The 23,803-nt window shown below is 38.0% G+C and overlaps 1 protein-coding gene across 1 annotated transcript in view; it reads right to left on the reverse strand.

The window, feature by feature from the left end:
- The window catches only part of LOC103752296 (calcium/calmodulin-dependent protein kinase type IV), a 250,202-nt gene that overhangs the window by 103,098 nt on the left and 123,301 nt on the right, over positions 1 to 23,803 (reverse strand). Inside the window, exon 3 of the mRNA XM_029557644.1 lies at positions 22,647 to 22,725. Within this exon, the coding sequence (XP_029413504.1) occupies positions 22,647 to 22,725 (79 nt within the window). The remainder of the gene's footprint in view (positions 1 to 22,646; positions 22,726 to 23,803) is intronic.

Raw genomic sequence — 23,803 nt, forward strand, 5'->3', positions numbered from 1 at the left:
AGCTATACATATGGACTCTTATGAAATTATATTGGTCCCTTTAATCTTTGGTTACACTTTCCTTTTGGGTGTTTAAGGCCATACAATTGGTCCGGATAAACTGATTTATTTTTACTCTTAAGGTCGTTTGAGGATCTGTTCTCAGAGGTCACATAGGCTTGGGAGGAGTCCCTGGTTCTTTTTACCAGTTCCACCTATGTGAAGATAAGTCAAAGGTCCTTACAAACCTATATGCTACTAAGTTTGACAGAGCTGTAGAGATGGTTAAGAGTACTGATTACTCTTAAGAGGATCCGGGTTCAATTCCAGGCACCCACATGGCAGCTAACAACTGTCCTAACTCAGGTTCCTGGGGATCTGACATCTGCTTCTGACCTCTGCAGGCATTGCATGACACAGGTGCACTTACATACATGCAAGCAATATACTCATACACATAAAATAAAAATAATAGATGAAATATATTAAACCTATATGCTATTAAATTTGAAACCCTGAAAGAAATGGATATGTATCTAAAACCATGGGAATCATCAAAGCCAAACCAAGAAGAGATCAACAGCTTAAACAGACCCATAACACATAAATAAATTGAAACAGTAATACAAAACCTCTTGACTAAAAAAATCCAGGCCCAGATAGATTCGCAGCAGAATTCTACCAGGCATTTAAGGAATGGTAGTATTATATCCAATACTAGTTAATTTATTCAAAAAATTAGAAACAGAGGGAGAACTTCCAAATTCCTTCTATGAAGCCAGCATCACTCTAATACCAAAACCAAGTAAAGATACAACCAAAAAAGAGAACTATAGACCCATATCCTTAATGAACATAGATGCAAAAATTCTCAACAAAATACTTGCAAACCATGTACAGGCACAGATCAAAAAGATCATCCACCATGATTAAGTTGGCTTTATTTCAGTGATGAAGGGGTGGTTCGATATACACAAGTCAATAAATATCATGAATCACATAAATGGACTCAAAGACAAGAACCACATGGTCATCTCAATAGATTGCTGGTGGAGCTGCAGACTGGTTCAACCCTTATGGAAAACAGTGTAGAGAACTCTTAAAAAACTAAAAATGAACCTACCATTTGACCCAGTTATAGCACTCCTTGGCATATACCCAAAGGACTCATCCTAGTGTAGAGACACTTGTACAACTGTGTTTGTTGCTGCTCTTTTCACAATAGCCAAGAGATGGAAGCAACCTAGCTATCCTTCAACTGATGAGTGAATAATGAAAGTGTGGTACGTTTACACAATGAAGTTCTACTCAGCAATAAAGAAAGACAAAGTCATGAAATCTGCAGGTAAATGGATGGAACTAGCAACTGTTATACTAAGTGAAGTAACACAGACTCAGAAAACAAAACACGTGTGTTCTCCCTTGTATGTGGATCTTAGCACCAAATCCCTGTATGTGAGTATGTATACAGACATAACCGCAAAAACTAGAATAAAAAAAGGAACCAGGGAGGTAAAGGGAAAGAAAGAACCTGAGAGAAAAGAATAGTGGGAAACAGGTGTTAATAAAGGAGAAGGGAATAAAAATAGGGTTATTTAAATGGGAGGGGTAGGAAAGGTTATACAAGAAACCTTGGGGATAAAGAGAAAGAAGCTCAAGAGAGGTGGGACCACAGGAGACTGGTATTATCAAGGGAGAAATGGGGAAAATGAGGACACTTTAAATGGGGAAACCATGGCAAAAGGATTAGAGAAAGAGAGAGAGAGAGAAAGAGAGAGAGAGAGGTAAACAATGCCTCGCTCATTTTAAAAACCAGAGGAAATCATATTAGTCCAACAATCTAATGACAAATTACACATCATTATCTCTACATGAGTCCATGTGTGTAGCTAAAGGCTACATAACAAGAAACAGTGCCAGACAGGAGAAACCTTTCTTTTAATTGTTGGCCAGCATGGTTCAAGAGACTCCCAAAATTACTCTGGCTATGGCCACAGCCCTTGATGGCCTCCCAGAACTTGAAGGTAAGACCCTACTGCTGAAGACAGAACATACTTTGGACACAGGATTTGGAGCCATAGAGCTGCAACTGACCTGCAACCACTTCCCCTGCAGGCTAGCTCTCATAGCTTTGAAGGGGCCAAGGGGAAATATCAGTCAATGGTCCAACACCAGCTTCAAGACCAAATAACCACATCAGTGACCAGCACAGCATACATCATTGATGCAGTAGTGGTGCTTTTAGCTTGGGGGAAATCAACAGCTACCTAATTGGACTAAAAGCTCACTCAAAGGGAGGAAACTCAAATGTGCTACTGTAACCAAATCAAATACACAAGGCTGGAGTGTTCATAGGTCTTAGAGAAAATCCCAAGACTGTTGCATCCCTAGACTAATGTGGTTTATTACTATGTGCAAAATATGTATCCTTATATTTACAGACAAATGTCCCAGTCACTGCCCATCAAGGAAGCTTATTTTGCACCGGTTGGAGACTTTTACCAAGTACTACAATTGGTCACACATGGACATTGTCTATGAATTGCCCAGGCCTAAGTGGCAGATCTATCATGCAACCTCTACATGTAAGGCTCATGGAACATAGAACAGGGGTAAAGAAGTGGATACTAATGAATCTCTCAGGTCTCATTAATGAAGCTCCCTCATGCAGTGGAGGGCCAGAAACACAAAAGGTCACAAATGGCTGAAGCATAGAGATCAAGAGTCTGCTGAATGCTGGTCGTTGGACTGGACTCCTATATTAAACTTCATCTACCCAAGGCTCAGGGACCATCACAGAAGAGGGGACGGACAGATTGTAAGGGGCAGGGAGGAGGTATATGACCATATGGAAACAGAGTCCTACAAGCTCCTGTGAACTGCTCATATGATTCTATGCAACGGTGTCAGCATATACAAGTCCCATGCAAACTCAGGCAGACAAAAACCCAGCATAGAATGGGGAAAATGAACAGCAGACCCTAGTTTTATCTGAAGAAATATTGGCAACTGATTGCTGTTAGGTGAAGAAGAGGTGATCTTCCTAAAACAAGGGACTCTAGACAGGCTGACTAGATTCAGTGGACAGACTTGCACTAGAGATCGTTTGGGTATACTGACTTGACACAGTGGGCCTTAACAGGGATGACAGAGTATGTGGGCATCAGTGGGGGAAAAGGCTATGGGAGGCTGCCAATGTGGATGAGGATATAAAGATTATTATGACTGATTGAGATGTTCTGTTTGAAATACACAAAAAAATTAATAAAAACAAATTTAAAAAGAAGTAGTTACTATCCAGGAATAGTTGTGAACACTTTAATTCTACCAATTGGGTCACGGATGCAGGGGGATCATGGGTGCAAGGTCATCGTAAGCTACATTGTAAGAACTCGTCTCAAAAAGGTAAAATAGCAAGATATGCATCCATATCCATGTGTTTAATTCATGAATCCTATGTTTCTTTTATATCATTTACCAAATTATGCATTATTGTCTAATTATTATGTTATTCTATTTTTCTTTTACTGGGGCATAAGTTATATGGCAATTTTAAAGGATTTTTTTTATACAATGGTATCTCCAGAATTATTTATCAATGCCTGGCATATATTAATTTGTTCAATAGAGCGGGGGGTTGGATATAAAAGGGTGGCTTCATCCTGGTTTCATATTAAGTTTAGTTAGTTAGTTAGTTCTCATGCTGCCATTTACATCTTTAAGATATGTTCATGTCTGTGTTATTGACACTAATGGAATGGGGAATGCCTGCTTCAAGCAGAGCAGAGCATCAAGAGTCCCTAGGCCCCATGTAGATTAGCTATTGGTGGCTTTGAAACTTTGAGCCACAAGGTGTTATGAGACTATTTCTCTCAGTTGGAGTTCTCACAAGACAAGTGATGAGAAGTCTGCAAAAATGGAAGTGGTAGATACTCGGGGAGTTACTGGCTTGGTAAGTCTGCTGGAATAGGTACCAAGATTGCTGTTTTCACTTCTCTCCCATCAGAACATACAGCTTTACAGCTGCCAGCAAGAACCCAGCCTGTCTTTACTTCAGACAGTGCACCTTATTTTGTTTTGAATGGCCCATGATTTGCATCAATTACAACACCAAGAAGTGATTAAGAGAGAATAAAGTTATGGAACCTCTGGGTACCAACTCCCCTTTTTCCCATGTTCCGTAAAAGGATGCCAATACCAACATAGGCAAGTGCTCTCAGAAAAGAAACAGATGTTCCAAATATTACCCCCCAAATTATTTTTTTTAATATTTTATTTATTAATTTTATTTTATGTTCATGAGTGTATTGTCTGCATGTATGTAAGTGCACCCATGTGCAATGCCCACGGAGATCAGAAGAAGGCATTGGATCCCCTGGAACTGGAATTACAGATGATTGTTAGCTGTTATGTGGGTGCTGGGGACTGAACCTAAGTCCTCTGCAAGAGTAGTCAGTGCTCTTAACAACTGAGCCATCTCTCCATACCTCTAGCTTTAAACAATGTCCATTTCTATATTTTAAATATATATTTGTTACTAATTCACTAAAAATGTTCATAATGGCATCCCACTTTCATCAACACCAAGTTCAAATGTTATATATCTATTCCTCACCATTTATATTAATATTAAATCATTCAGAAGTGATGATCCTTGGCTGTATTTTGATTTTTCTTCCCTTTCTATCTGACAATTCCATGGTGTGGCCATCTTGAGCCCTCTCCCAGGTCTTTTAATCTCACAAGGATTACTTCAATTTCTTCATGTGTGAAATAGAGACAGTAATCACTACCATGCATTATTAGTGTTATATGGATTAATGGCTTGTGTGAAACTTCTTAGTCCATGGTAGATGCTCAGTTGACATCAGCACCTTTCCTAGAATGACACAAGATCAGTATTTTCTAGATTTCTGTTTAAAATTTGTAACTCTGGCCAGAGAAGCCACCATAAAGTGGAAGAAAATGTCATCAAAATCCTGAACTAAGCCCAACATAATGTTCCTGCATGACAGTAGCCAGAGGGAGGGGTACTGATGCTCATTTTCATTTAAATACACATTTTCCTTGACTTTTTCAGAAACTGGGATCACAATGGCACTGCCGGATTTAATTTCTAGGACTGTTTTAAAGGCCTTTCTTATGTTTTATAATTACTATTGACCACTAGAGTCACACTTCAGTTGACTTTAAATCAGGCATCAGCCATGCCCTAGGCATATTCAGGGTCTAATGATTTCTTCTTAGTTCTTTTAAGTAATTTTATATGGTCAAGACAGTACTTTGCAAAATGCTTTTAAAATTATCAAGAGGGCATGAAAACAGTGTGATTTAACTTCCATTTTATGTTTCTTTCGGTCAAACAATGGCTCAGTTGCATAAGTCCCAAACCATCTGCAGTGAGGGCAGAACACTGTAGCAGCTCAGAGACAGCCCCAAGACAGGCTCAGAGGCAGCCCCAAGACAGGCCTTCATCAGCTTGATTCTTAAAACCAGCATATTAGCTATTTGTTATAAAACCCACATTGTTCTTTATATTCAAAAAGCTTATGACTTTATAATATGCTAAAAAATTAAAATAAAAATACTCTTGGAATTATTAGCTTTTAAGATTCTTCAATTAGATATTGGGGCTGCATCTTGTATGAGAGTATATTTAAATACAAGATGCCTGGATCCTCCTAGCAGAAAGCTTTAACTCCTTGCCTGTCCTCTACACAGACACCCTGTTCTTCCTTCCCACTATGCCCTACCCCCAACAATTAAGAACTTCTTCAAAGAACCCAGTTAATGTTACTCAAGAATGCTGAAAAAAAGTCCTTTAATAATGGGTTATGAAGAGAAAGGGCTTTTAAATGGTTCTTCTAGAACCATTTATTAACAATGAAATATACAAGTAAAGAATGTCACGTGATGAGTATATAAACATACTCTGGGTTGGAATGGGGGTAAGATTCTAGAGATCTTTTTCTGTTTCTTTTTTATTTTTATGTGCATGAGTGTGTTGTCTCCATATATGTAAGTACACCTATGCATGTAATGCAGCAGAGTGCAGAAGAGGGCATTAGATCTCCTGGAACTGGAGTTACAGGTGGTTATGAGCCACAATGTGGGTTCTGGAGCACCCAGTGCCCTTAACCACTAAGATATCTCTCTAGCAACATTCTAGAGATCTAAATCATTAACGATAATGATTTAGATTTTCACACATGAAAAAGTTTACATCAGTATTTGTCCACAAAACCTTTTTCTAGATGTGGAAGTCTCGATCTGCCTTCCTTGCTAAGAATACACCTTACACCAGTGAGCACCAGAGCTTTGCTTTTCTGTAAGGCACCAGATACAGAAATGAGAAATAAAATACTCAGTGTATTTCTCCATATAATGATGTGCAAATCCTCAAAGCATCTTCAACAGCTCATCTTTAAGTCTTCTGGGTTAGCAGCCTCACAGAAGTTTCACTTAGAGTGACTATGTTGATATGTGTGTGTGTGTGTGTGTGTGTGTGTGTATCTCAACATATAGACAGATATAGATAGATGTATATTATGCTAATGCTCTGCCTCTTCTCTCTAATGTTTTCCCAGACCATCAGGATTCAGATAGTCAGGTGAGGCAGTAGCCAAGCAGCCTGTGCTCCAGACATCCAATTGTGTGCTGTGGGCTTCTGCCCTGAATGTCTCCAGGTATTTGTTGATTTCCCCACCCAACTAGTGAAGTCTATCACATGCCCAGCAGTGTGCAGCTGCAGGTGTCCCTTCCCGGCCACTCTCTAGAGCAGACAGCATCTGTCAAGGGCCCCAGTGTGAGGGCTCTTTACCCTCTCTGTGGAGAGCACACCATGGTTGAGGAGCTCTTTAATCCAGAGCCACTCACGAATAACTAGACAAAGAAGACACAGCTTTGAGACACAGCCAAACTCACCCAAAGAAACATTTTATTATTTTTTGCTTACTTTTAAATAAAAGACTTACTTTTATTTATCTGTATGTGAGTGTCTCTGTGTGTGTGTGTGTGTGTGTGTGCGTGCGTGTGTGCGTGCGTGCGTGCATGCATGCATATGTGTCCAGGTGCCCACAGATACCAGATAAGGGTGTCAAGTCCTCTTGAGCTAAAGTTACAAGCTGATGTGAGCTGCCCGAAGTGGGTGCTAGGAACCAAACTCCAGTTCTCTGCAAGAGCAGGAAGTACTTTTACTACTGAGCCATCTCTCCAGCCCAAGAAATACATTTAAACCTGAAGAAACTAAGTTATCTTTATTTAAAAATTTGAATATTTTTCCTTCTAGATACCCAGTGGTATGACGCTCAGGAAGAATTTTAATTTTTATAGAAAGTAGAGGATACTTTTACTTCTTTCTGTAAAGATATGTGTGGTAGTTAAATTTTGACTTGAGATTTATTAACATTCTCTTTATAAAAAATATGTCAAAATTTAAAACACAAGAGCAGTCATCTTGGATAAGCTTTAGTTTACCAATAAAGGATGTCACTCAAAGCTTACAGGACTTCATTGTCACTTCTTGAAATGGACCAGAAAACTCAGTATGATTTGATGCTATGACGGAAAAGCAGTTATAGACTATGATCTCAAAATCTCAAAGAAAAATTGATGGTGAAAGCTTTGTATGTTTTGAGGGGGGAAAAGCAGTTTAGATGCAGTGATCCATTTAGTACACATTTAGACTTTTGCAATACAGAAGTCTATCCCAGAGATAGTATGGGACCATTAACTGAATTTACCCTGTGATAGACACTTGCTGCTGAGAGAGCACTGGAACCTGGTACACACATCTGAGGACATCACTGTGTCCCATACCATAAAGGCAGTTAAGGGGCTCACACTAAGAGGTGTATGTAGTTTTCATATCTCATGCCCCTCAGCTGTTCTTATTTCATTTGTTAGTAGATGTCTTTGTCCACTTTGTGTTGCTACACAGAATGTCTAAGAGGTTCAGTTGTCTCTTGATTCTGAGGGCTGAAGGTCCAAAGAGCATGGTACCAGAATGATGGCAAGGACCTCTGGGTTGTGTCACAAGTTAGTGGAAAATCAGGAAAGGAACTGACTGTGTGCAGAAGAGTCAGCCTTGATTTGAAACTGGCACCTGCTTAGAGAACTAACCTGGTCTTGTGATAACTACATTTATCTCTTTCAAGGGTGGTTCCCATGATGTAATTATCTCTTAATGCCTCATCACTGCAATATCATTACTAGGAATTTGGCTTCAGCACAGAAACCTTTTGGGAATGTGGCAGTTTGAATGAGAATATCCTCCATAAGCTTATGTCTTTGAACACTTGGTCCACAGTTGGTGGTGCTGTTAGGGGAGATTTAGGAGTTTTGACTTTACTAGAGAAGGGATGTCATGAGGGGGGCGAGCTTTGAGAGTTCATAATCTGGTCTCACTTCCAGTTCTCTCTCTGTGTCTGTCTCTCTCTCTCTGCTTTGTGTTTGCCTTTGACGATATGAGCTCCCAGCTTTTGGGCCTGTCAGTACACCTGCCACTTGCTGCCTCCCTACCATAACTGGTTCTTATTTCTCTGTAACCACAAGCCAAAATAAACGCTCCCTTCTATAAGTTGCCTTGGTCATGCTGTCTTATCACATCAACAAAGAAGTAGCCAATACAGAGAACAAACATGTTCAAGCCATAGAAACAAATCATGTGTGCTGAGACTCATTAAAGAAAGGACTTAACTAAATTTAGGAAAGAAACATATTGCTTGCACTCTCTGCACATAGACATTATTATTTGCCCTTGTATTACAGTATGACTTAGATGCGACAACAGATTTCTTTACGTCTATGTCAATAAGGGCTTAGTCATCTTTTATCAGCTTGGCAAGAAACAACATCAAATTCCAGTCCCAAATCTGGGCTGAGATTTTTTTCCTGACTTCTTTTTTGCCTTTTCCCTATTAGTGCCTTGATGGGATAAAGAAAAAAAGCCCAATTTAGGGTCTCAGAAGTCTTATCTCTGTCCTATGTGTTACTGTGTACTTTTGGGATGGACTAGTTGTCTAAAATATTATTAAAGAAAACTCTTACTATGGAGTGCTTTGCATTAACATTTGAAAAACATTACTATATAATACTTAGGAATTAAATGTAGGCCACACTCTTGTTAGCATTATACTCCTTTAGTCTTAAAACTCTTAAAATTCTTAAACCTACCTACTTAATTGGACCTAAAGCCCACTGAGTCGGAGGGCACTCATGTGTGGTACTGTAAACAGAGCCAAATACACATGACTGGAGAGGTCATAGAACTTAGAGAAAAACCCCAAGGCTGTCACATCCCTAGATAAATGTAATTTCCTACTATGTGCTAAATATGGATCCTTATATTTATGTACAAGTATGTCATTCATCACTCATCAAAGAAGCTTCTTTTGCAACAGACAGAGACTATTACAGAGTTTCACAACTGGTCACACACGATTAAGCGTCTGAGATGCACAACCCTAAGTGACACATCCACCATGGAACCCTGGTTCACAGTGAAACAAGGGGTAGAGAGAATACTAATGCATCTCTCAACTTGCATAAAGGAAATTTCCTCACATAACAGAGGTCAATGAATCCAGTGCTCAGGGAAGAGGGGGAGGAAAGACTGTAAGAGCCTGGGGAGGAAGTGTGTGAACATATGGAAATAGAGTCCTACAGGCTCCTGGACCTTGCTCATATGAACTTACTGAAATGGTGTCAGCATGCACAGACCCATGTAAACTCAAGCAAACAAAAACCCAGCACAGAACTGTGGACATGGAAGCAGGCCCCAATCTTAGCTAAAGAACTACTGGGCAGCTGTTTACCCCTGGGTGAAGAAAAGCTGATTCTCTTAAGGGAGGGACTCTAGATAGGCTGACTGGATCCCAGTGGATGAACTTGCACTAAAGGATGTCAGGAGACACTAACTTGACTCCATAGGCCTTAACATAAATGGCAGAATGCATGATATCTGGTTGGGGAGATGGGGCTAGGGGAAGTTACCTATGGGGAAGAGGATATAAAGATGATTAAGATGTAGTGTATGAAATGCACAAAAATCTCTCTCTCTCTCTCTCTCTCTCTCTCTCTCTGTGTGTGTGTGTGTGTGTGTGTGTGTGTGAAAAGAAAAACTACTGAAGTGACATACAGTAATTTGAGAGCTTTTAAGGTAAAAACATAGAACATTCATTCAATACTGAAAACACTCTGTGGTTTCTGGCTAACATCCTTTGGTACACGCTCAATCATTTCCTACTTTTATGTTAAAGAGAATTTAGGACTTAGAGTTCCATGACTTGATCTTTTTTACACCTCTTCCTCTCCTTTTTCTGACACTGTCTGGATGAATGAGCCTTTGACTAACATTCAGCTCTGTACCTTAAAAAAGTATAAAACTGGAAAAAAAAAGGATAAGACAACTCATTTTTCTCTAATAGCATTGATGCTAAGGCTTTTCGTTTTCTCTCCAAGATATGAATACTAAGTATGCATTGGGGCTAACAGACCATGTTCCTTCTGGTTCTCTCAGGCCCCAGCTCCTGAGCTCTGTGTTCTCACCAACTTTCCTACTGCTTCTGTTTACCTCCTGTGGCTACCTCAGCTCTTTAAGAACTTTGTCCTTTAATATGTCCTCTGTCTTTGGCTGGTTACAAACTTCCTTTCTGTGTTCCAAAAACTCAATGTAAAAGGTCAAGATTATTTAATTCCAATTGTTCACTGTGAAAGCACTCCGGGGTTGAACGTGGCAATTTTTGCTTTATTTGTGCTTGTTGTTGTGGGGTTTTGTTGCTGCTGCTGCTGGGTTTCATTTTTTTGGGGTGGGGACAGAGTCTCACTGTGTAACTTGACTAGCCTAGGACTCACAGAGATTCCCGACGTCTGCCTCTTGAGTGCTGGGATTAAAGATGTGCCAGACCACATACCCCTAAATGTGGAAATAAACAGACGATGCACAACAAAATGTACTTATCTTTCAAGGATGCTGCCTTTTGAGCACAACAAGCCTATTCCTCTCCCCTCTCTCTTTCTCTCACACATACATCCCCCCCCAGATAATGGTGTTCACAAAGTAAGAAAAATCAAATACCCATGAAAGCTCAATACATGAAAATATGGATATGCAAGCAGAATTGTGACAAATTTCAGTAACATTTATATATGAAGAAGAAAACAAGACACCCATAAATTATAGCAATGAAGTCTCTATGGAATGTTGAAACTTCCAAGTAGACTCTTGAATGGCAAAACACACAAGGCAGGCCAAGGTTTTAGCATTCTACCCCGCTACCTTTTCTCTTTATTAGACATATACTTGTCAGAAACTGAATAGAAATATCCCTGTTCCTATTTCAGGAAATCTGGCTTAATAGTCCCAATGAAAATCAATATGTTCCAACTGACAGGCACTTGAAGAAGTTACACTTCACTTGACACGGCTTGTTATCTGCAAGCTACTTTCCTTAATGTGTTCTGAGACCTCCATTGGGCCCAAAAAGTCTATATGAGTTGCTGATTTATTATTCCCTTCGCCACCATTGACCAAGGTGACCTTGCCTGCACTTCCAGAGCACACAAATGAGTGGTTAAAAGTGACTCATAGCATCATTTAATAGAAGCATATCTATAAACCAGACTGAAACCTCCATCTCTTTTGTGCAGCACAGCAATTAGTAAATGTGTGGTCCATGCTCAGACTTCCATGCTCCCACAGGTTAGATACAAAAAGAGCAAGAGATTCCATTATCCATTTCCAGAGTCCACACCATGTGGCCATGGTCTTCTGGCCTTGCTCTTTCACTCTGTTTCTATGAATTCAACATTTTTAGATTCTATGTATAACTGAGACCATATATTTGTCTTCCTGTGCTTATCTCAGTGTTCTTTTGATTCATCTATGCTGTAACAAAAGACATAATTTACTTGAAGGCTGAATATTTTATTACATATACAGTATTTTCTTTATTCATTCATCAGTCAATGGAAATAAGTTTCTAGAACTTAGATACTATGAGTAATACTGCAACAAACACAGGAGTGAAGAACCTCTTTATGGTAGTGACCTTACTTCCTTCAACTCTATATTTAGAAATGACTGGATTAAGTGCTATTTCTATTTTTGATTTTCCTGGAGACTCTCCATGCTGATTTCCATAATGCTGTAACAATTTATACTCCTTTCAACAATTTATAAATGTTCCTTGCTCTTCATATGCTTAATAGAACTTCTGTCTTTGGATTGAAAGTATCCTAACAAGGATAAGGTGGGTTGAGCGTCTTTTCACGTATCTGCCACACAACTGCATAGCACCTTTGGAAAGATTTCTGTTCAGGTCTGTTGCCCATATCTTAATACCATTATTTCTTTTCATTTTATGTATGTATGTATGTATGTATGTATGTATGTATGTATATATGTATGATGTGTGTGGGTACCCTCAGATGCCAAAAAGGGTGCCGGCTCCTCTAGTGCTGGGGTTACAGGCAGTTGTGAGCTCTACATGGGTGTTAGGACCAAATTTGCTTCCTGTGGAAGAGCAGCATGCCTCTCAACCACTGAGCTATCTCTTCAGCTCATTATTTTCTTGATAATTAACTGCTTGAGTTTCTTAAATAATTTGGTGATTAGTTCTTTATTAGCTGTATGGTTTGCGAATATTTTCAGTTTTTGGATTGCTCCATTTGTGGTGCAGAAACTTTTGTTTTTGTAAGGCAAGTTCTTTATTGTGTTCTGGCTGACCTCAAGCTTACTATGTAGCTTAGTCTGCACCTCAGACTCATGATTCTTCTGCCTTGGTCTTCTGAGTACTGAGATTGTAGGTAGACACTATCACACCTGGCCGAGGCTTTTTACACTTGTTGCCCAAGCTGGTCCTGAACTTTAGGCTCAAGAAATACCCCTGTGTCAACCCCCACCCCACTTCCAAGCAGCTGGGACAACATCACAGCACTTGGGTCTGTGTGGGAAATTTTTAGTTTGATATAATTCCACTTGATTTTTAAAAAATATTTTATTATTTTAATTTTATTGTATGAGTGTATTGCCTGCATGTGTGTAAGCACACCTGTGTCATCCAATGCCCATGGAGGTCAGAAGAAGGAGTTGAATTCCCCTGGAACTGGAGCTACAGATGGCTGTTAGCTGCCATGTGGATGCTAGGAACAGAACCCAGGTCCTCTGCAAGAGCAGCCGGTGCTCTTAACTGCCGAGCCTTCTCTCCAACTGCCCACCTGATTATTTTTGCTTTTGTTGTTTGTGTTGACAAAAAAAAATCATTGTCAAGGTCATATCCTGGATATTTTCTTGGAAGAATTTTATGGACTGATGCCTTACATTTAAATCTCAATCAATTTTAATTAATTTTTGTAGTATATGAGATAAGGGTCTAACATCATTATTTTTCATTTTTATTTATTTTACTCCTCTCTCCCTTCCATGAGTGTGTGTGTGTATGTGTGTGTGTGTGTGTGTGTGTGTGTGTGATCTGTGTGTCTGTGTGCGTGTATGTGCAACTGTGCATGGACATGTGGAGGTCAGAAGAAACATGAGGGAGTTGGTTCTCTCTTTATTCCATGTGAGTCCTGGGAATTGAACACAGGCTGTGGGCCTTGGCAGTAAGTGTCTTTTTCCTACCCAGCCATCTCGCTAGAGCTAATTTCATTCTTGAATAGAGAGATGAAGTTTTCAAGACACTGTTGTAGACAGTCTTTCCCCAACTGCGTATTCTTGGGGTCTTTGTCAAAAATTAATTTACCGCAAATGTATGGGTTTCTAGGTTTTCTATTCTGTTCTACTGGTCTATGTATTTTTAATCATCATATCATGCTGCTTTTTGTTTTTAATTAATTAATTAATTAATTTTTATGTTTATGTTTTGCCTGCATGTATGTAAGTGCACTGTGTGTGCAATGCTGACAGAGTTCAGCAAGGCATTGGATTCCCTGGAACTGGAGTTCCAGAGGTTTGTTAGCTGCCATGTGGGTGCTTGGAACTGAACCTAGGTCCTCTGCAAGAGCAGACAGTGCTTTTAATTCCTGAGCCATCTTTCCAGCCCATATTAAGCTAGTTTAAGTATGATAATTTTGGAGCAAACTTTAAAATAAGGTCTGATAACGATTTTAGCTTTTTTCTTTTTGTTCAAGATTGCTTGGGCTACTTGAAGTCTTTTGTGATTTCATGGGAACTTTGTTATCTTTTTGTTATTATTGTTTTTTTTTATATATATCTGTGAAAAATGTCATTGGAATTTTGGTATGTATTTGGTAGATCCCTTAGACCACTTTGAGTAACATGGACACATTAATTCTTCCAGTCTACGAACACTGGATATCTTTCCATTTATTTGTGCCCTCTTCAGTTTCTTTCATTTTTTTTAGAGTTTTTAGTACACAAATCTGTCATGCCCTTAGTTAAATTTATTTCTAAATATTTTATGCTATTATAAATGAAATATTCTTACTTGATTTTTCAGATGGCTTACTGTAAGTGTATAGAAACACAACTAATTTTTGGTTTTTGATTTAGTATTGAACAACTTAAGTTTGTTCACTAATTCTAATAGCTTTTTTGGTAGAGTTCTTAAGGTTGTCTCTATTTCAGAGCATGTCATCTGTACAAAGGCGGCAATTTTACTTTTAAAGAAATCCCACTTAAGTCCTTCTCAAAATATTTTAGGTACTTTTACTGAGATTGCATTTCTTCCTTGTTCTTTGATTTATCCAGCGATCTTAGTTGGAGTATCATAATATCAATATTCAAAGACCAAGCAGCCACACTTAGTTTTGCAATTTTATGTAATGAAATCAGGGGAATATGAAAAAATGGGAAAATCTAGTTAGAGAACCTGTGACTCAGTAACTGTGGGAATTTAGTTTCTCTGAGCCTTAGGAACCAATACTGAGCTAACAAACATGATGTAAAGAACAGTAAAATTATTCACGTATGTATAGATGGTTTTGTAATGCAGTAGCAGTGTATATGCAAAGTTTCTGGCATGTAGCAACTACTGGATTTATTGAAGTTACCACTTTTCTAGACTCTCTGGTTAGAAACTCAGATTTCATAAGCCACACACTCAGTATTCTCTTCAACCATGCCTGCACTTATCACCATTTCAGAGAATTTGTGACAATCTTTTACTCCCATTTGACATAAGGAAACCTATTTTTCATCCTGGAAAAATATTATCATCATTATTTAGTAATAAAATCATTATCTTTTCAATTTATGATTATTTTACTGTTGATGACTATAAAGTATATGTTAATGATTTTTATTTTTGTAAAAAAATCTGTATCCAAATATTTTGCTACCTATGAGCTATGTAAATTTGAATAAGTTGCTGACTGTGTACTGACTTTGAAATTGTGGGTCTGCCCAAATTCTGGACTACTTCATGCATTCAATAAACAGCAGATGCTCTCAACCTGGGGGTGAGACAAGTTGAGGGTTTTCCTCGTCATGACACATATTCTTATATCATCAAGGCCACTAACACTTGATAGGCAGGTGATTGTTATAGGATTGAAAACTTGTACCTCCCCAAAACTCATGTACTGAAGCCTCAATTCTCAAATGTGATTTGTTTTAGAGATGGACCTCTGGGAGGCAATTAAGTGGAGAGAAGATTGCTCATGATGGGATTATTACCCTTGTAACAGGAGACAAAATAAAGCTCACTTCCTTTCTCTCTGCTCTTTGCCATTTTGAGAAGATGGCTATCTCCAAACCATGAAATAAGACTCCAGGTCTGCTGGAGCCCTGGCCTCACATTACTAATCTCACAAACTATCAAAATGAATCTCCATTGTCTAAGCCACCTCATTTATGATAGTGTTATGCTATCTGAAAGTAAGTCAATGATCATAATCTATGGCCAGCTTGCCTAGGTGACACCTCAAAATTGTAATTTCTTTTACCAAAAGCTGCCGGTTGTTAAACACATATACATAAAACTAAAATAAACATAAAAAGTCAAAGAAAAAAAACAAGTTATATCAAAATGACTGTCCGCATTCTGTGCAATCCTAATGATTGACTGATTTTTCAAGATTGAATTTCATTATTCATTAGACATAAAATTACCAGTTGTGAGCTCAGTTCAGATTTTAAATATGTATTTTCAAAATTAGCAGGAGTTAAAGAGTTAAGAAATATTTCTGAGACTTTCATGTATTGCTTAATATTAACAAAGATCCCATTCAATGAGGGAACAAACAAAGGTTTGAGAAACATATTAACCATCATGAAATTATAGGCTGAAATACTGAAAATTTAATATTAGTCAGTACATTTAAATTGAGATGAGCTTCTCTCACCAAAATAATTTTGGGCAAGTCAAGGTTTCAATAACTTTGTAGGCATGAGAAACTCGTAATATAAGACATTTTAATTCTGTTTGCTAGAATGCTAATTTAGAAAGAGTACCCTGTGTCCCTGAGAAGTCTGCATTATAAGAAAAATATTTATTTAGAGAGATACAAGGTTTGAGTGAACTTTTAGACTTCTTCTTGGATCCAAGAAATGTTGCCTTTAGGGGCTTCTCTTGTGCTTGGCTGAGGATGACAGAAACATCTGGGTGTAGCAAACAGTTTACACCAATGCTTCCCAAACACTCAGTCAGAGTGCCTCTGAGAAATGCTCACTTCTATACAGACAAAATTGGGAAAATAGGGGCTGGAGAGATGGTTCAGTGGTTAAGAGCACTGGCTGTTCTTGCTGAGGACCCAGGCTCAGTTCCCAGCAATCACATGGTCATTAACACTTTCCTAGCTCCAGTTCCATGGGATCTAACACTCTTTTCTGACTTCTGTGGACTTTGGCACATGTGGTGAACTTACACACATGCAGGCAAAACACACATGGGCATAAAATAAAAAATCAATGAAATTTTAATTTTTTAAAAGAACTGTCTTTTTGTCCTAAAGAGTTAGAACTCCAAGAAGTCAATGTGTTGAAGTTATACTTTCCAGATCCTGTAGTTAGGAATGCGTTATCTTCAGCCACACCTGGGTATTATTATTCCATAGCGTTCTGGCATGTCCAAAGCAAAGAGAAGTTTGGCTAAACAATAATTATATATTTTGGAGGAATGGAGTGAATAATATGATTCAGAAGAAATTCACAGTGCTTTAAGACAGTTATATTATTGAAAACTTGAATTAAAGGTATCAGCTTCTTACGCATGGTGAAAGAGGCCAACCATCCCAACTACGCCTCCACAGCAGACGTCTGCGTTTATGTGGACCATGCTGAGAGCAAAAAGCAAACAAGCACAAGAAACAACTTCACCCAAACAACTGTCCAGAGTGTGAAGAATAATAGATCCTAATGTGTGAATCAATTAAGTACAATTTTATGAGAATATTGATATAAGAGCTAACAGCTACAAAGTTAAAAAAAAAAAAAAGAAGGCTAAGCTGGAGAAGAGGGTGCACATCTGGTGAGTGCCTAAAGCAGGGCAGGCTTACGTACTTTCTCACATGACATTTCAAGTAATCTTGCTTGCCAAATGGTAAAAATGGTATCGCCTCTAATTTAGAGTTGAGGAACTTGGAAATTTCTAATGGAAATCTCTTGAGTACTCATCTAAATGATATTTGAAAGGAAGCCTGCTTCCGGTCTGCAAAAATCTAGAGCATTCTTCAACATTCCCCTGCAACATCACAAGCATATATACTCAAATTCTATTCTATAAGGATGTAAAGAAAAAGTAGTGGAAGTTAAAAAACAACTTATATAGAGTGATGATAAATCATAGCTTGAAGCTCTCTCCCTGAAGTGGTTAAAATGTTGGTTATAAAAATTTATAAAATGTGTTTTGGTAGCACTTACTTGGTGAAAATTCATTCAAATACTTAAGAAATATATTTCCAAAGATGTATGGGTAACTTTTTACTTTAATCACTGAAATATGACAAAACTTGGAGCTCAAGCCACTGCCATACTCTGGATCTCACCACACTGCTCTGAGGTGTGAAGCGAAGAGCCTCAGGGTGAAAGTTTTCTGATCTAGGTATTACAAGCATCCACCAAGATGTACCTAAAGAGAAAGTCAGAAAACCCAAATAACACTAAATGTTATCAATCAGAATCGTAAAAATCAATACTCATTTTTGCAGTATTGCTGAAAGTGCTCCAAAGTAGTATAATTAATTTTGCTCATATGAAAGTGCTCAGTGATAGTCAGTCTTTGCTGTTTCAAATCAAGCTGGATCGAATGTGAGAGTTACATAGCAGTAACTCATCTATAATAAAATAAGTGAGTTCACTTCAATTAACTCAAGAATTATGTCATCATTTATGACATACTTCTTGTGGGCTAGGAAATATTCTGTATAAGCTATCTCATTTTAATCTACACTAGAGCACCATAAACTAGTTGTTCTTAAACTCACTTAGAGGTAAAGCTGAGATTGAGAGATATTCTGTAATTGGTCCAGTCACACAGATAGTAAGTAACAGTAGTGATCTTCGACAGTTTCTTTGACTCTGGAGTCTATGATCTGACCCCGTGTTTGCATAGCTGCTCTCAAGGAGAATCAAAACACCTATGCATTCTGAATTCCCACACCAAGACTGGCTCTCAGACCTCATACTGGGTATTTCATGAAAGACTGGATTTTATAGTTAGGAGACTACAACCTTTACCAAGAGTTGAGCTATGCACCTAGAAATTTTATCTGATTTCTGGAATTCAAACCTCATTCTCTAAAATTCCAGAGACACTATAAATTACTGATGAGCATAAATTTCTGATATCAATGCATTTTTTTAAAACAAGTCACACTTAATATAGATAAAGTTTAGACATTATACATAGTCTGTTGCAGGTACTTAAAAGAAAAAGAAGGTAAATATGATCCACATGGTTCACTCTTGAAACTGTTCCATTCTCACCATGCCATTTTTCAAAATTAGCCTAGCAAAACTCAGTCCAGGCTGAGGTTTCCATCTGTCGAATCTGTTCAAATTTTAATTCTTTCTTCAATTTATCTTTTTCCTTCTGTACAGTTTTTAGTGTGACATTTTTCAAAGTTATAGAAGTAAAGGATTTTTATCTTATAAATCAGTTGCTGTTCCATCGGTTGTGTTTGTGAAATTTCTTGACACTATAGTCTTTAACCTGAAAAAATAATATAATAAAAGTATTTTCTAGTCTACATCAATGTCTTCTACCATGTGAGATGGAGAATGTAAAGGGCTGATGCATGAAGGAAAAAGTTTGATTTTCTTCATACTTGATTTATGATTTACAAAGCTCCTAGTAAAAAAAATTCAGATTACAACGTTACAGTGTTTTCAGACACAACAGGGCAGTTGTACATATACACTCATAGTGGTTGTGATAGCATGCCATAAACTGTCCTAAGCTCAAACCAGACAGAATTCCAGCATGGAGAAGGTAGGTGGGCATGAAGTCCCCTCTGCTCTGCCATCCCCCAGCTGAGGAGCTGTTGGCAACTGATAACTGCAGGGAGAGGAAGAGTCAGTTTTCTTTGAGGGTGTGACCTCCCAGGTGGGTAGAATGATCCTGCTCCAGGGATGAACACACATCTAAGAGTATATGAACATCACAAATTGGACTTGATTGATTTAAAAAAAATAACATAAAGTTGGTGGGTGGGTAAAGAAGGTGTTGGATCTGGGAGGAGTTGTGGAAGGGGAGATAATATGATCAAAATATATCATATGAAATTCTCAAAGAATTAATAAAATAATAATTTAAAAGTTGTATGATACAAAAAATTTTAGGGACAACCATAAGCCAATTAGTTTCTACGTTCAAGATAATGAAGTATTTATGAGCAACAAAGTGACATTTCCAGTGAATCTATAGCATTTCAAAGTAAAAAGTCAAAAAATAGGCCACCCCATGCAATTGGGGATGGGTGCCATACCTACTGAATGGACAGTTTCATCCCAGGAGTGTTCTGTACTAAGTGGTGGTGGGGGGGGTGAGAATCACACAAATAGACAGCCAAAAAGTACCTCAATCAATTTTCTTCTTTTATTTACTCTGACTAGGATCAAAGTCTTATCCCCCTCCATGACACAGTGAGACAAATAGCCATTCTTACAGGAAGCGTCCAGGTGGTTTTCAATCTAGTAAAATGCTGATTCAATAACCAGTTTCTATTTTCCAACACTTCATTTCATCTACAGGAGAATCACCAGTGTTTATCATAGCAATAATGGGCTGTAAAATCCTAAAATGCTTTGTGAACATTCCTTCTCCCTACCCCAATAAAAACTCAGTTGTGTTGAACAGGAAGTCAGTGGTGGATGTTGCTTTTCTCCCAAGTGTTCATCATGAGACTGTTCACAGATTCTGTTATGTTGATGTGCCACCATGAATATAGTTATTCTGTCATACATTCAATAGTTGTTGATATTTGCCATATTTTCTTTCTCCCCCCCCCACACACATACACACACACACATGCACACGCACACACATATGCACAAGCCCACACACTTAACCAGTTAAAAGTAAATTAAAGACATTTTGGCCCTAGTCAATACATGGTTTAATGTATTTTAGCTCTTTGAAATGTAGTTATACATATAGAAATTACATATTTTTATAAGTTTATGTCTAGCATAAAATAAGGACATAGGGAAGTGTTCAGTGGGTCCCACAGTTGTTAACTGAATCACACAAAATTGCCATTTTTGTAGGTCAGAAATGGTTTAATTGTGGCAATTTCATGTAGTTCAACATGACCTCAGATACAAAACTCTTTGCTGAATTCTCTAAGAAAATATTTTCCTTGTGTCAGTTTCCCTCTATACATAGACTCATAGCACCCATCATTTCCTTTAGACAAGGAAGTTTCCGTTTCCATGACCTACATGGAATTAAGCGATGGAGGCATTTGCTCTCTGTGGCTTGCCTGCTATTTTTCTCATTTACACATCTCCATGCATGACTTATCCTAAAACACAATGCTGGGGATTCCATCTACTTCACATTCAGACTGAGGTTCCTTCAAGAGATTTTCTCTCATTCCATTTGGCACAGTAGTGACTATGTTTGACAACATCTGCCAGCAGCTCCCTCTGACACTTGGTTTCCATCCACATTCTCTTCCTGCCTGTCTGTAAGGGAGATTCTTTCCACTACCTTCCCCTCCCCTCCCCCCCCCCCCCCCCCCCCCCCGTATGAATCTCAGTCTGGTCTGGAACTTGCAGTCATCCTTCCTTTTCACCCAGATACTGGGATTCCAGGAGTGCACCCCCACGCCCAGATTTACACAAATAATTTCTGAATGGTTGTTCTCTAGAGCTTCATGTATCTATCTATTCCTTTTCAAAATTTTCCTGGTCATGAAATGAAGGAAAAAAGAAATAACTCACAAACTTACCAATATCTCAAACCAAAGAGAAAACATGTAGCTAAGTCTAAATAAAACTTGGATAAGAATATTACTAAATCATTCTAATTTATTTTCTTAAAAAGCATTTAAGAAAAAATTCCATTTCATAAAATTTTAACTAATCAGTTCATGTAAATTTTATGACAAAGAAATTGATATAAGAAGAAAATCACAACCTTATTAATCAAAATATTCTCCTAAATTGTGGATTAACTTAAGAAATTTTCTACATTAGAAAAAGGATATAGAGTTTATTAATAGCAATCACCTCTTAAATTTTGACCAACTTTGAATAAATTATCTTTCTGTTTGCCAGTTTTGCCTTCTAGCAGATTGCTTCAAAATGTCCTTCCATTTCTGCTTGGTTGAAAATCCTGTGTCATTACATTCTCCATTATATAAGTCTTAAGATTTCCTTGTCTCAGACAGTACATAAACAGCTGATGGTATTAAGTTGCTTTTGGAGTTTAAAAAAAATGCTCCCTTGGCCTATAGAAGATATTGCTCGACTAAACACTTAAAACCTTACAACTAGATTTTCAGAAATATACATACTGCACTACACATTTTTGCTCATATAAAATTTAACAAAAGAACACTGTGCTGTAAAATGCATCTTGACTTTGTGTAGTTATATGAACAGAAACTAGTTCATACACAGAAAAGAAGAGAAATCAGAAGTGAGGCTGAGAGAGTGTCATCAGGGCCCCACTCAAGATGTGACCCTCACTTCTTCTTGTCCTCACTATGGAGGACCTTAGATACCTGTGCCTTTTCTGGCCCATCTGTGAGGGTGAACAAATGAAGTAAAACCCAGGGCAAAATCCTTCCCTCTTGTCCAGTTACAGGACCAGCCCTAGAAACACTAGCATTTGTCCAGCAACCACCCAGTCTTAGAAAACCTGGGCAGGTTAAAAGTTAATGACATCTTTCAAAATACACACATTTATGTTTCATTTCATTTTCTTTTAAGACACATACTACTCTAGCATATTAAAACACAGACTATAATGTTTAAATATTAAAATGTGATCTATTCCATATATACACATATCATATATTCAGGAACAGAGCTGACATACAAAGCAAGGTTTACGTCCCAGCTCTAATGCTTTTCCTTTCCACCCTTCTCTCCACAAATCACATCCCATCTAAGATCCAGTGACTCAAAGAATCCCATGGTTTCCAGTTTCCAGTTTTGTCAGAGGACAAACTGTTTGATTGGCCTCTCCCTGGTCCCTGTGTCCTGAGTGAGACTCCTGACTTCTCAGAGATGCTGTTATATAAGAAAATAAACTTACTGTTTTCTTTAACACTTTGAGAGCATAGGGCTTCTGGGTCCCCTTCTGTTTGCATCTGTACACAATGGATGTAGCACCCCTTAGGGGGAAAAAGAAAAAAGAAAATGTTATGCTGTGACATGGTTTAAAAGGGAAAACTTGAAAATCTCGCAGTTATGTTCATGACTAGCAAGGGCTTGGAAGTTTTGCAACGCACTGGCCCTAGATGTCTAGTGCTTTTTTCTCGCAAGTGATATTTTTCAGAAAAATCCTAAGTTTTCTGGCTGGCTTTTCCTTCTGGTCTGGCTCCATCAAGTAGCACAACCAGAGTTGTATTTGATTGGCTCACAAGAAAATCAGGTCCTTGGGAAAATAGAGTTTTTGAAGAACATCTGTCCAAAGTCAGAACTCAAGTAAAAACACATATCCCAAGTAAAATAAACCACATAGCTTTAGGGAGAGAGTTTAATGTTCAGTACTCTCATTACAGACTGGACAGTCTGCACTTCTACTTGGCAAGGGAACTAGGCAATTCCTCTACCTCCTTTTTTTTTTTTTTTTAGAGAATGGTAAGAAGGGACTCGATACCTATTTTCATGGTTGTAAGGTTGCTAAAGTGCATTACAAAGCAGAATGATGAACCCTGGGTGTCCCACCCAACACATAAAGTGAAAGAGTAAGAAAAAGAGACAGAGACTAAAAGGAAACTACAGGCTAAACAAGTTTAAGTTTCAACTTTGAGAAAGAGCTTTCAGAAATGTCTTAAAATGAGTTTGAATTAAGACTTTAGACTTTGAAGATCAAGCTAAAGGACCTCTTGTGATATGTTCAGGTCCATGGTTCTGAAATTCTAAATGAGCATAAAGAATCATAACGATCCATCATATGCCTAGCTATTTAAGCACAATCAACTGTGTACAGTAAGAAGTCTGGTCTGGTATACTGTAATTGTTTCCAATAAAGAAAAGTCTTAATACATTTGAAAATTTTGCTAATAAATGATATACAGATAAAGACATAGTAGTAGAAATAAGTGAGTGTAAAGGTAAACCGTAATTAATTAAAGATGTATATTATATAACCTAGGTCAAAGACTAAACTAATTATTTAAAATAAAAATCAGTAAGAAAGCTAAAATGCAGGAAATGCAAAGGAAAAAAGAATAAGAGATTCAATAG

This window comes from Nannospalax galili, unplaced genomic scaffold, assembly GCF_000622305.1.
Source record: "Nannospalax galili isolate Female #2095 unplaced genomic scaffold, S.galili_v1.0 scaffold27, whole genome shotgun sequence".
Classification (NCBI taxonomy): domain Eukaryota; kingdom Metazoa; phylum Chordata; class Mammalia; order Rodentia; family Spalacidae; genus Nannospalax; species Nannospalax galili.